Raw genomic sequence first — 14,022 nt, 5'->3', positions numbered from 1 at the left:
TAGGTCACACAGGACATTTCATCAGAGCAGTATTCTGTACCAGTCTATTTTTTGTACTGGGCCACATCTGCTTCCAGACAGTGTTATACACCTATCCTCTTCTAAACATTGCCATTGGTGATAACTGTTCACAAGTGGAGATCATAACCAGCCATATAGGACTGTCCAGGTATGCCAGCATTATCAGTATAAATATTGTTTTTCCTATTACACTTCTATGGATACACAAATAAACAGTTGTTACATGGCATTAACAGGAAGAAAGTTAAGTACAGTGGACCGCAATTAAAGGGGCCCTATCATGCAAAATCAACTTTTCTTACCTACTGGTACCTGCTGTTGTACATTTTGGGATCTGCATAGGTCCCGAAAATTTGAAATCAAAGCGTGGAGGAATTGCGGAGATATTTATTACAAAAAATCTTGCCTTCCTTTTTACTTCTACCAAACGAGCTGTTTGGAATGTGCACAATTGGTGATGTCACAAATTGGGAACACTGTCAGCGGATTATCCATATATGATATACATGTACTTAAACTGCTTAGCCCGCGTCCAACATTTTTATTTTAAGTAGCAGCATTTCCAGACCGCACGATTACGTGCCCAAGATACGACCCGAAGAACGATAATGCTTTGTTATGGGTTGTATTACCCAACAAAGGACACTATTCAAACCTCCAGTCTCATCTGAAGAAGGAAAAAGTGACTAGTTAACTTTTTTATTTCATGGTAATGTGTCTTCAACTCGGAAGAAGTATCTCTTTGTGTGTGCAAAGCAAACCACTTTCAAGATTCCTGCTTCACAAACCTTGCAGCAGTATAAAGAAGCTATTTTTAATGGCGGACTCGGTGTCTACTATTTATGGCAATGGAGGAGACAATGAAACGGTAAGTAATAACAATAGGTTAGAAATGTGTGACTGATACGTTCGCAATGTTAGTTCGATTTGTTGTGTAGCTAGCTTAGCCTTCTAATGTAAGACAATAGTGTCACAGTCCTGAGGAAAAATAATGATTTTTAAAAAAAATTACTTTTAATTGGATGAGGGCTTACTGTGTTTGACAATAGATGATTAAGTAATATAATCCGTTATTGCGTTCGCGATGTAGCTTGTAGCGTAGCTTACTGTATCGTTGGCTCTATGTTTATAACTTTAAACAGCTGTGCAGCAAAGTTATTTACATGATATAGAAAAATAGCCTTTTATTGTCAATATACACTTGTATATGTCCACGATCTAGCATGACAAAGTTACAGACACGGTAGAAGTTTAACCTTAGCCAGAGTATAGTTCCAGACCTGTACGTCAGCCGGGCTTCATTCCTCTCTATTGTCCGCCCGCGTCTTTGTCTCCTTCCTTGGTGCAGACAAGGCCGCTGGTCTTGCTATTTCATGTTTTGTGGTGAAAGTCAGTCAAAACAGATGTCTGGTGGCTGTCAACGATGTCAATCGTGCACAATAAAAGCAAGAGTTTTAATCGACAAAACATTTCTGTCGGGCGGGGGTGAAGGCTCACTCAGCGTGAAGGGGCGTGGTGAGGAGGGGTTCATTTGTATCTAACAACTCCGCCTTAAATCCAGAACAAAAAAGTGGCTTGAAAATAGGGTTGTAAAACAAAATCTAAGCAAATTTTTCACAGAAGAACCACCATTAAATTTTTTTAGACCACAAGGAAATGTTTTAAATGTAAAAAAAAAAATCAGGATATGACCCCTTTAAGTCTGTCCCGCTTATTGCTAACATGTCTATGCTCCCCGAACAACTTATCAAGTCCTGGGGCCGTACTTATCAAGCTTCTTAGAGTGCCATTTTACACTTAAGTCCTGAAAATTTGAGAAATTTAGTCCTACTCTCAAACTTAAGAATAAAAGCTTTTTATCAACGTTCTTAAGTCTAAGAATCACTCCTACTCTCCACGATATTTAAGAGACCTTCAGAGGTGTCTTAAGTGGTTAGGAGTTGCCAGCAGGGGATGGCACTGGAAGATCTAGGCCAGGGGTCACCAACCTTTTTGAAACCAAGGGATACTTCTTGGGTACTGATTAATGCGAAGGGCTACCAGTTAGATACACACTTAAATAAATTGCCAGAAGTAGCCAATTTGCTCAATTTACCTTTAACTCTGTTATTATTAATAATTAATGATATTTATCTTTGTGGAAACACTGATCATCTTAATGATTTCTCACAATAAATATATATAGAAACAGATAAATATCAACATGCAACACTTTATTTTTATATTTTCTCTAAGTGCACATTTTTCAAATTGAACATTTTCAAATGATCACTTCTAAGACAGTCTTGTGAAATCACAATATCCCATTTTAACTAGCTAGCCACTAACATTTTTTAACAAATCATGAATTACTTTGCACCATGTTTGTACAAATAATAACTCATGTAAAATACAAAAGTAAACTCTCCAATTTTTAAATCATGTCACACTTTGAACTGGACACCAAATCTGTTATCTGTTTCTTTGTCAGTTAGTGGGAAGCCTGGCTTTGCATGCTGTTAACTAGTGTGTTGTACTCTGATGTGTAACTTGACACTGCAACTCTGAGTGAGTCTTGCAGATGTGCATCAGTGAGGCGTGTTCTGTGTTTGTTCTTGATGAAGTTCATGTCAGAAAAGGCTGATTCACAAAGATAAGATTTTTCCTCATTGTTTGCGGAACCTTCTTAATCTTTTGGACATATTTTCACAGCAATCTGGCCTTAAGCTTAATTATGATAAATGTAAAATGTTAAGGATCGGAAATCTAAAGGGAACGTCCTTTCGAATGGAATGCAAAGTGCCTGTTTTGTGGACAGATGGACCAGTTAACATACTTGGTGTTGTTGTCCCAGAAAATCTGGAAGATCTAGGCTCAGTAAATTATGATAATCGACTAGGAAAGCTGGACAAAATTATGCAATTATGGAAAGGGAAATCCCTAACCTTGTATAGTAAAATGTCTATTGCCAACTCGTTAATTATTCCTCAATTTATTTATTTGTTTTTGTCATTACCGGCTCCATCACAAAACTTTTTTAAGATTTATGAGCGGAGGGTCTTCGATTTTGTCTGGAACGGCAAACCAGAAAAGATTAAAAGAAAGGTTTTGTACAAAGAGTATGAATATGGGGGCCTGAAACTTCTCAACCTTGAAGCTATGTGTCTGTCTTTAAAAGCATCAATTGTTCCAAAGATGTATTTAAACATTGAGTGGTACACAAATGTCCTGTTGGACAAAAAACATATACTGTATCAAAAGAAATTGTATCCTTTTTTACAAGTGATCCCCTCCCAGAGAGTCTGCTGGGAAACATGGCGGGGTTCATAATAGAAACAATCAACCCATAGTGGTGTTTTCAATTTTATGTGCCAGAAAAAAGAGACGATATTTTGCAGCAGTTAATATGGATGAACTCTAATATTGTAATAGATGGAAAGCCTTTCTTTTGGAAAAATATGTTTGAAAGAGGAATCATTTTTGTCAATGATATTATCAATGAGAATGGTAAAATTATGAAGTATGATGAACTTAGAGCTATGTATGGTGATGCTTGCTCAAGCTTTTCATTTTATCAACTAACTGGAGTAATTGGGAAAAGATGGAAACAAATAATTAATTATAATAAATAAACTCAAACTCAACTCAATTATGGAACTACTAAATTATTAGTTTGTAAACCTCTAATAAGAAATTCTAGTTGGCAAAAAGGAACTAAAATAAAAAGAAAAATATATAATTTCTATTTAATAAAGAAATCTTTGAAGGCTGCCTCATACAACACAAATGGAAAATGGGAGGACTTTTTTGACTGCCCGTTGCCATGGGATGCCATGAACTTCTTACCCACAGGGAAAATGTTAAAATTATGGAATATGACAGAGTCAGATGATTGCCGATTTTGTTGTCAGGAGCCTGAATCCACCCTGCATTTGTTTTGGTATTGTCATATTGTGTCTTTGTTTTGGGTGGAAGTTGAAAACATGTGTTTAAGGATTGGTTTGTTTATGAAGCTTAATGTGGTTTCTGTTATTTTAGGAGAGTTCATTGACAATCATTATTTAGTCAATTTAATTATAGTACTCGGTAAAATGTTTATTTTTAAGGCCAAAAACAGATATTCACTTAGTATTACTTTCTTTAAAACATTTATTCAGTATTTTCTAACTTTAGAAAGTTACATGGTTGAAAACAATAATGATGCCAAAAAACATTTAAAAAAAGATGAGAAGTCCTCAAAGGCTTATTTTGAAAGTATAATTATGTTTATAGATTATATGATATCTGTTGTTGTGTTCCCTGATTTGAGTGACCTGGACATAATCTGGACTGTACATTTATATAATTTATAAACAAAATTATTTAGAAAATGTAATTTTGTTTATAAATTATATGCAATCTGTTGTGTTCCCTAATTTTTTTCTGTGTACATGAATGAAGGTGTGTGTTGCTGAGTCCGACTTGGACATTATCTGGACTGGGCCTGGTTTAAAAAACCCTTTAAACAAATCTAATTTCATTGACAACCTGGGTCCGTACTTATCAAGCTTCTTAGAATTACTCCTAAGAAGTCTGCTAAGAGTTGACTTAAGAGTAAATAAATTCTTCGCTGAAAGCTGCACTTAAAAGTTAGTTATCAAGCGTCTTACTCACACTTTCAGCGAAGTGTAGGACTGAATCTTAAGTGTCACACTCAGAGCTGAATTATGACATTACTATGTGCCGTAAACGGAATTTTAGGTGACGTCATTTCTGTGTCCATAGAAATGACCAATCACGGAAGGGAATCCCTTGTCTAAGAATAAAGAAATATCTTAGAAATATTTAAGTGGACAATGGGAGTGTATATTTTGACAATAAACTACAAAATAATACAAAACAAACAAACAATATTGGCAATGAATCAAAAATAAATGTTTCCTTTTTGTTGCACCTTTCCTGCTTCCTGCTCCCAGACCATAACAAAGAGGCTCGGGGCAACACCCTTCACTTTACCCGGCAGTGGGTCTCCACAGCGGACGACTTTAGAGTGAATGATGAGTCCGGCGATTAGTTGCAAATCTTGCTTTATTGATTGCTTGCACACAGCCAATCCAACACAAAACAAACTAGTCCCCGCTCGCACTCACAATACCGCTCCCTCTCTTCTCTCGCCCACACACTCACTGACGTCACTCACCTCACATGCTGTAACCTAGCGTATGTGTGTGCCACACACATACGCTACTCTCATAACATTTTCTTTCCAATTCATTAATTAGGCAACTAATTTGAAACTGGTGTGGGTGGCTCTATATATACTAGTCCACTGCAGCCACATGCAGAAATCAACAAGGCATCGAAAATTATTAAATCTGTGACAAAAATAATACCTGCTCTGTCTAAACGATACCGTTTGATCAGCTGCTCGTCATCAAACAAAGATGAACGTTCGCGCATGTCTCTCGCCTCAGTACCATCCCCTGCTGGCAACTCCTAACCACTTAAGACACCTCTGAAGGTCTCTTAAATATCGTGGAGAGTAGGAGTGATTCTTAGACTTAAGAACGTTGATAAAAAGCTTTTATTCTTAAGTTTGAGAGTAGGACTAAATTTCGCAAATTTTCAGGACTTAAGTGTAAAATGGCACTCTAAGAAGCTTGATAAGTACGGCCCCTGGTCTGTTGAAGATAAGGCCCTTTTTTTAAAAATAAAATAAAATAAGATAAATAAATAAAAAACATTTTCTTGGATAAAAAAGAAAGTAAAACAATATAAAAATAATTACATAAAAAATATTAATTAATGAAAATGTTAGTGGACCAGCAGCCTATACAATCATGTGTGCTTCAGGGACTGTGTCCCTTGCAGATGTGTTGTCTATGTTGTGGGAACCAGAATATTGGTAGCAGAAAGAAATAACCCCTTTTGTGTGAGTGGGTGTGGATGAGTGTGCATGGGGGAGGTTGTTTGGGTTGATGCACTGATTGAAAGTGTATCTTGTGTTTTTTCTATGTAGATTTAATTAAAAAAAAAAAAAAAAAAACATTTTTTATTTATTTATTTATTTATTTATTTTTTAGAACAGGCCCGCGGGCGACTCATCTGGTCCTTACGGGCGACCTGGTGCCCGCGGGCACCGCGTTGGTGACCCCTGGTTTAGACAGAGCAGGTATTATTTTTGTCACAGATTTAATAATTTTCCATTCCTTGTTGATTTCTGCATGTGGCTGCAGTGGACTAGTATATATAGAGCCACCCACACCAGTTTCAAATTAGTTGCCTAATTAATGAATTGGAAAGAAAATGTTATGAGTGTAGCGTATACGCTAGGTTACAGCATGTGAGGTGAGTGACGTCAGTGAGTGTGTGGGCGAGAGAGAGAGGGAGCGGTATTGTGAGTGCGAGCGGGGACTAGTTTGTTTTGTGTTGGATTGGCTGTGTGCAAGCAATCAATAAAGCAAGATTTGCAACTAATCGCCGGACTCATCATTCACTCTAAAGTCGTCCGCTGTGGAGACCCACTGTCGGGTAAAGTGAAGGGTGTTGCCCCGAGCATACATCCTGGAGAAGTGTCTCCCCTGCCTCTTTGATTACGGTCTGGGAGCAGGAAGCAGGAAAGGTGCAACAAAAAGGAAATGACGTCACCTAAAATTCCGTTTACGGCACACAGTATTGTCGTAATTCAGCTCTGAGTGTGACACTTAAGATTCAATCCTACACTTCGCTGAAAGTGTGAGTAAGACGCTTGATAACTAACTTTTAAGTGCAGCTTTCAGCGAAGAATTTATTTACTCTTAAGTCAACTCTTAGCAGACTTCTTAGGAGTAATTCTAAGAAGCTTGATAAGTACGGCCCCTGGTCTCCCGCGTTATTATACACTGGTACCTAGGTTTTCATATGCCTCCAAAAGTTTGCCCCAGATTTCGTGGACCGTCTCAGATATTGTTTGGCGAAACAAAATAATGCATGACAAACTACAGGTGGTCCCCAGGTTACGAACAAATTCCATTCCTAGACATTGATGTACAGTAAGTCGATATCTTTTACCTGAAATTAAGGCTGAAACGACGCGTCGACGTAGTCGACGTCATCGGTTACGTAAATACGTCGACGCCGTTTTTGTGCGTCGACGCGTCGCATAATGACGTCACACTACCGTCATGGCGGAGCGCAAAGCAGACGATCAAAGAAGACGATGCGAGCGGTGCGAGCGAGGGGGGAAAAGCATGCCAAAAGTGGTCAAAAGTGTGGGAGTATTTCAATAAACGGCCTAATAATGTTGTTGTATGCACACTGTGTCGAGCGGAAATGGCCTATCATAGCAGCACAACGGCTATGAACGAACATTTGAAAAGAAAACCATCAACTAGTCAATCGTCCGCGCGAGCATACGTTGTCATCATTACACAAAAACATGAATGTGTCATTTGTATCTGCTAGGGGTGTAACGGTACGTGTTTTGTATTGAACCGCTTCGGTACGGGGCTTTCGGTTCGGTACGGGGGTGTACCGAACGAGTTTCTAAGCTAAAGCTAAAGTCTTAACAAGCTGCTTTGCTCCGTCTGCCTCTGTCTCAGCACGCAGCATTGTCCCACCCACACAACCATCTGATTGGTACACACGCAGCATTGTCCCACCCACACAACCATCTGATTGGTACACACGCAACATTGTCCCACCCACACAACCATCTGATTGGTACACACGAAGCATTATCAGCCAATCAGCAGTGCGTATTCAGAGCGCATGTAGTCAGCGCTTCAGGGTGGAGCAGATAGGTGTTTAGCAGGTGAGCATCAGGCAGCGGACTCTCCCCAAATGATAATAAACACCTCCCAGTCAACTACTAGTAACATCACTATGAGCCCGTTGACCTTCTAGAAACTTAAACTGCAGCTCAGCTCACTCGCAATCCTGGCTTGAGGTGAAGGCTAATTAGCTCTCAGTTCCAGCCACATCGACCCCTTCTGAGCGCCTATTTTCAGCTGCTGGGAATATTATAAACAAGAAAAGAACCAAACATGTACACATGCTAACCTTTCTTCATTACAACTGTTAGTCACTCACTGGAATGAGTAGAATTGGTTATTGTGTACTGTGTTGGACTGGATGTTTATTTTGCACATTTTAAAAGCAATATTTAATGTTTACAGTGCTCCAGAATATTTAGATTGGCACTTTTTTGTATTGGATGTTTATCTTTATTTTTGCACATTTTAGCAAATAAGCAATACTTTCACTTTTGTTGAAATGTTTACACTGTTGTTACAGAATATTTCGTTTTGCACTTTTTTGTATTGGATGTTTATCTTTATTTTTGCACATTTTAAAGCAAAATAAGCAATACTTTTACTTTTGAAATGCTTATACTATTGCAGAATATTAAGATTTGCACTGGATGTTGACTTTTATATTTGCACATTAAAAAGCAAATAAGCTACTTTTAATTTTGTTAAATGTTAAAAGTTTTAAATGTTTACATTGTTACAGAATATTTAGTCATGTTGTTGTCAATGTTGACTGAGTGGCCATACTTCTTTTTTTTGGTAAATAAAAGCCATGCCTTTTGAAAAAACGGGCCTACATTCATTTTTTCATCTTCATTTTGAATAAAAAAATAATCGGCAAAAGGAAAAAATAATCTATAGATTAATCGAAAAAATAATCTATAGATTAACCGATTAATCGAAAAAATAATCTATAGATTAATCGATAGAAAAATAATCGTTAGCTGCAGCCTTACCTGAAATATAGCTGAATTAACTCTTAACTAAGTCACACTGGTCACAGACCACATGAAATAAATATACATTACAGTTTTTAAAAGACTAAATACAATAATTAAATGAAACAGCAATTTAAAAAGAGAGAACAACCCCTTAGACATCCGGCTTCTCTTACCATCATGCATTACATTCGTCAAGCTCTCCAACACCAAACACTCACTTCCGTCCTTTACATCAAATCACATTCTGTCATTCACAATAAATTACATCATGTCTTACTGTAATAAACAAAAATAATGATATTAATTAGGGATGTCCCAAATCAACATTTTTGTATTCTGATCCCGATCTGATTTTTTGGCCTCTGATACAATACGATTTCGAGTTACACACACCTTATATAAAAAAAAACAACCATTCACACTCACATTCATACCTATAGACACTTTAGAGTCTCTAACTAACCTAACATGCATATTTTTTGTAACATAGGAGAAAGCCAGAGTACCCGTAGAAAACGCATTTGTATAGGGTTAGGAATTGATAAGATTTTTCCGGTTCCGATTCCACTTTCGATTCTGTTTAACGATTGCGTTTCTTAACGGTTCTCCTAATGATTCTTATTTGGGGAAAAAAAGGGTGGATTAGCATCCCCTTTGTTTAGTTTATAGGTAACATGACCTTAGAAAGCAGAGAATAATTTCGCCACACCTAGTGTGTGTGTGACAATCATTGGCACTTTAACTTTAACTTAATAAGGGTGAGTTCCTAAAACATTATTTTCACCTGTTTTTACTAATTTGTCAACTACTTATTTTATATCTGTCTATTTTGGTGAATAATATACAGCAATAATAGATATCATAAGCTTTATCTTTATTCGCCATTATGCGACCGGCGCGCTGCAGAGTTCACACTGAAGTCTCATCATAACACTATCTGATTGATTTGTTATATAAAACTCATAATAATAATAATAATGTCTATAATATTGCTGACAGAAAAATAATTTCCACTCTGTATGATAAGCAAAGCACACTACTACAGCTTTGCAATAGAATTGTGCTACTTAAACTTAATTGTTGTAGTTTATTAGCCTTAGTGTTTTTTTTAAAGCAGTGTTTTGAGAGCTCTGAAGACTGGATGCCCTGACAGATTCATAGTCAAAAAGGTGGAATTCTATAGGTGGTTTTTTTTATCTTCATTTTTTATCATTTTCACCATAAATGGTAAGTAATTGTGAAAGTCCATATCACCCATCCCTATTGGCCAAGTGTGGTCTGTGGGCCTTGAATTTGACCCCTTTGGTCTAAATGCCTTAAATTACCATTACAGTAATAACAGGAAACTAACAATATATTCAGTATTTGCTGTGTAATTCCAATACAGTAACAATAAGTTGTCAGCAAAAAAATCTTGCAAGTGCAAAAATTCTGAATCAAAGAGGTTGTGCAGAGACAACATATATTTATTTGGGTGGACATCCAGCCTCCGTTACTTTCCACCAGAATCTCCTCAGTTTTGAGGTCAACTCTGCAGTGCTGTGCAAGTTGGTTTACACTGCTAGCATCTGTGCAACGTTTCCCTGTTTGCCAGTTGCCTGCTAGCTTTTCCATGCAACAACACTGTCCTTATGTGTTTGGGCCATCTCATGCTTACTAAATATGACTGAAGCTTTCTTACACTTCCACTTTCAACCATTTAGATGTATTCAGTGTTGTGGAATTCTAATACAGTGCCAAAAAGTTGTGAGCGAAAAGATCTTGCAAGTGCAAAACATTTTTGCATCACAGGAACTTCCTGGGGGCTCAGCCCCCCTGTTCTTCAACCACTTCAAAGTCAACATTTTCTGAACCACGGAGAAGATTAGCCAAGTTAGACAATTGTACAATGTTTTAATGCCTTAAATCACAGTAATTGTGTTTTAATGCCATGCTAAGCCTTAATTTTTGCTTAATACTTTTAATGTTTTTTAATGCCCCGCGGAAACCCTGATAATGACTAAGAGAAAATCTGGTTGCAGGAAATAATGCAACTTTTCTCTCACTACAATTGAACCCAAATTTAGTCGTTCGGTGACATTCGTCTAGCGAGACGATTATGTTTTACAGACATCTTCAAGTCGTTTTCTGACAGTCGCTTCAGAATGCGCCGTTTTGTGAGAGGTATTATTTACGTGGCTCACTTTCGACAGCGTCTTCTCCCCGTCATCTTTGTTGTAGCGGTGTAGCGTGCAAGGACAGGAGTAGTGTCAAAAGATGGAGCTAACTTTTTTAATGACTTTCAGACTTTACTTAAATCAATAACAGAGCAGCATCATCGGTGGCTCACTAGTGCAACAACAACGCCGGAAATGTGTCCCGTGAAAAACCGTCCGACCGGAACTCTCTAATGACTAAAGTTCCGTGGGTGAATTATGTAAACTTACTACACCAGGAGTTTTTAGCGCTTCCATAGCAAGTTTGCTGACAGATATAGTGGTTAGAGTGTCCGCCCTGAGATCGGTAGGTTGTGAGTTAAAATCCCGGCCGGGTCATACCAAAGACTATAAAAATGGGACCCATTACCTCCCTGCTTGGCACTCAGCATCAAGGGTTGGAATTGGGGGTTAAATCACGAAAAATGATTCCCGGGCGCGGCTATGCTGCTGCCCACTGCTCCCCTCACCTCCCAGGGGGTGATCAAGGGGATGGGTCAAATGCAGAGGACAAATTTCACCACACCTTGTGTGTGTGTGACAATCATTGGTACTTTAACTTTAACTTTAAGATATAAGTTATAACTTTATGCTACTTTATATTAGAAATGGCAACAGCTGAGGATGAATGCCGCATAACAAGAATATAAATCGAGAAAAAGAAGAAGCTTATCGACTATGGTGTCTGCACGGACTACAATGGATGCGTGCACATTTTCAGGACTTATGCAGATCCCAAATACACATCAGCAGGTACCAGAAGGTAAGAAACTCATGTTACATGCTAACATCAGACAGATAGTCCAAGGGGTGTCGACATAAGCGAGTCCCACTGTACATGGATATTTAATTTCATAAACATTGAACTGAAACCATTGAGTATACTATATGAATGTATGAATGTGTTTTCTGTACTGTAGGCTTCCATTGGAGGATCCTTGGAATATCTTGCGCCTTTTATGTCCAGACCTGGTGGTGTGTGTGGTTGCTTTGTTAACCATTATCCTGTGCAGAAAACTTGTGACAAACAGAGTAATGCTGGCTGCGCCCAACATTACAACAGTAAGTTTATATAATGTTTTTATCTCCGAGTAGCTGAGCTTTTCTGGGACTGTAATGTGATCGCTTATCGACTGCTACTTCAGGGTGTTCATGTGCACGTGCGGGTCGGCAGGGATCGGGACAATAAAAGCTACACTGATATAAACTTGCATCGCTAACAGTATTGGAATTGCTTTCTCTACAATTACCTTTCACAAACGCTCATAACAGAAAGCAATAGAAAGATTCTTAATCAAAGTCAATAAAAAAGGTGGCCAAGATAGCAGCACAAATACATATTACACAAAATAGACATAAAACTGTCAGAGAATACAAATAAAAACAAACATAAACCAGACACAATTACAGTTGTAAATCACATCAATATACTGTATCATAATCATCATCAGCGTTCAGACAGAGGATTTGTATATGGTATTCAAATACATTAATTGTAGTTTTAAACTGCCCCATATTTGGCAGCTAAGCCAATTTAGAGGGATCCTCACTTTTTTAGGAATGTTACTTACCGTTCACAATCATTATGAGGGACAAGAACATAAAAGTCTTTTTTTTCCCATTTTAAAGATGATAAAAAAACGCTTGAGCGATGCAGGAAATCGGAGTCACCGTTGTAGCCTTCAAACCCCTTTAAAACAATTTCAAAACCCTCCATCAGCGTTTTATATACACACTGCAAGTCTATATGTAATGTAGTAACAGACACGCTCATAACAATATGTAATATATGTACAATAATTACTGTATTTTGATCATTTTATTAATTTCCGGGACTGATTTATTCCGTGCATTTATTTCTGTTTCCATAACAGCGCACGTCTGACTTCTGGCAACATGTGTGTTCCTACTTCCGGAATCAAACACGAGTGTGTGTTCTAGTCATGGCAGACTTGGTAACAGACAACAAAGACGACTATTTTTGGACAAATAAGGATTCACAACCTTATGTTTTTGAAGCTGAATATACTGCTGCTTATAGAAGCGAGCACAAAGGAGGAGTGAGACGTTGGAGCAGACGGATGCCAGGAGAGTGGGGTGAAAGCGATTTTGACGCTATAAATATGGAACTTGAAGACAAGTTATTTCGACATAAATGGATTGTTTACCTAAAATCAACAAGAAACATCCGCGGCCAGCTGGGCCAAGTGAATCATTTTAATAACGATCATGATTCGCGCAGCATGCAATGCGTACACTGGCTAGCTCAGCTGTGTACAAACAAAACATGAAATGTGGGCTAAAACTTTACAGATACTGTAATATGATTGTTCATGATTTTCAGTCCAAATTGGTGTTGTATTGCAGTGTTGTGCATTACTAACTCAAACACGTTTCGTGTTGTTGTAGAAGCTAACTTATCTCTTGCCGGAGCTAGCTTTTACGGCTAATACCGAAGCACGCCGATGTGTTACTACGGTAGAAAAATAGTTCCTCAGTGTTCGCTCTTACAATAACAATGTCGCGACAGCTTGGTTATTATACAGGTTATGTAACATAAATGAGGTATTGTTGACGGTTTTTGAATGCGTTTTAAAGTGATTTAGAGGTGGAATTGATTGCTACCATTAGCTGCATTGCTGTAGCCACCTAGAATGAACCGATTTTTATGTTAGAATGCAAAAAAAACCTAAACTTTTGTCTTCTTGTCTCATAATGATTGTAAACGATAAGCAAAATTTCCACCCAAAAAAGTGCAGTTCCCCTTTAAGATAACTCTGTAGTTTACACCAGGATGAGGGTGCAAATCTTTTCAAAGCAGTTTCACCAAAGATAGTCCTAGTCAGAGTAATGAGGTATATAATTTGACCCTTGATTAAAAAAATACTTCTGGTGATGACTTTTGGAACTAAGAAGGAACTTAAGTAAGAAGGCAAGTTATACAGAATGGCCTTATAAAGAAAAATATACCAGTGTTCCAACCTACTGGTAAGTCTACTACAGTTTGTCTTGTAAGTACTGTAATGTCCCGACGTAGGCAATGTCTGACGCTCTTTTTAGATTTTATTGCTGACCTTAACACGCCAACAGCATCCCTCATAACACAGCCACAGCGTT

The 14,022-nt window shown here is 37.9% G+C and overlaps 1 protein-coding gene across 1 annotated transcript in view; it reads left to right on the top strand.

Annotated features, from left to right (window-relative positions):
* The window catches only part of piezo1 (piezo type mechanosensitive ion channel component 1 (Er blood group)), a 200,316-nt gene that overhangs the window by 51,403 nt on the left and 134,891 nt on the right, over positions 1-14,022 (top strand). Inside the window, exons 3-4 of the mRNA XM_062059009.1 lie at positions 4-169; positions 11,826-11,967. Of these exons, the coding sequence (XP_061914993.1) occupies positions 4-169; positions 11,826-11,967 (308 nt within the window). The remainder of the gene's footprint in view (positions 1-3; positions 170-11,825; positions 11,968-14,022) is intronic.

The sequence above is a fragment of the Entelurus aequoreus genome, linkage group LG09 (assembly GCF_033978785.1).
Source record: "Entelurus aequoreus isolate RoL-2023_Sb linkage group LG09, RoL_Eaeq_v1.1, whole genome shotgun sequence".
Classification (NCBI taxonomy): domain Eukaryota; kingdom Metazoa; phylum Chordata; class Actinopteri; order Syngnathiformes; family Syngnathidae; genus Entelurus; species Entelurus aequoreus.
The sequence above is the reverse complement of the archived record's forward strand: the minus strand, read 5'-3'. Positions and strand labels throughout refer to the sequence as shown.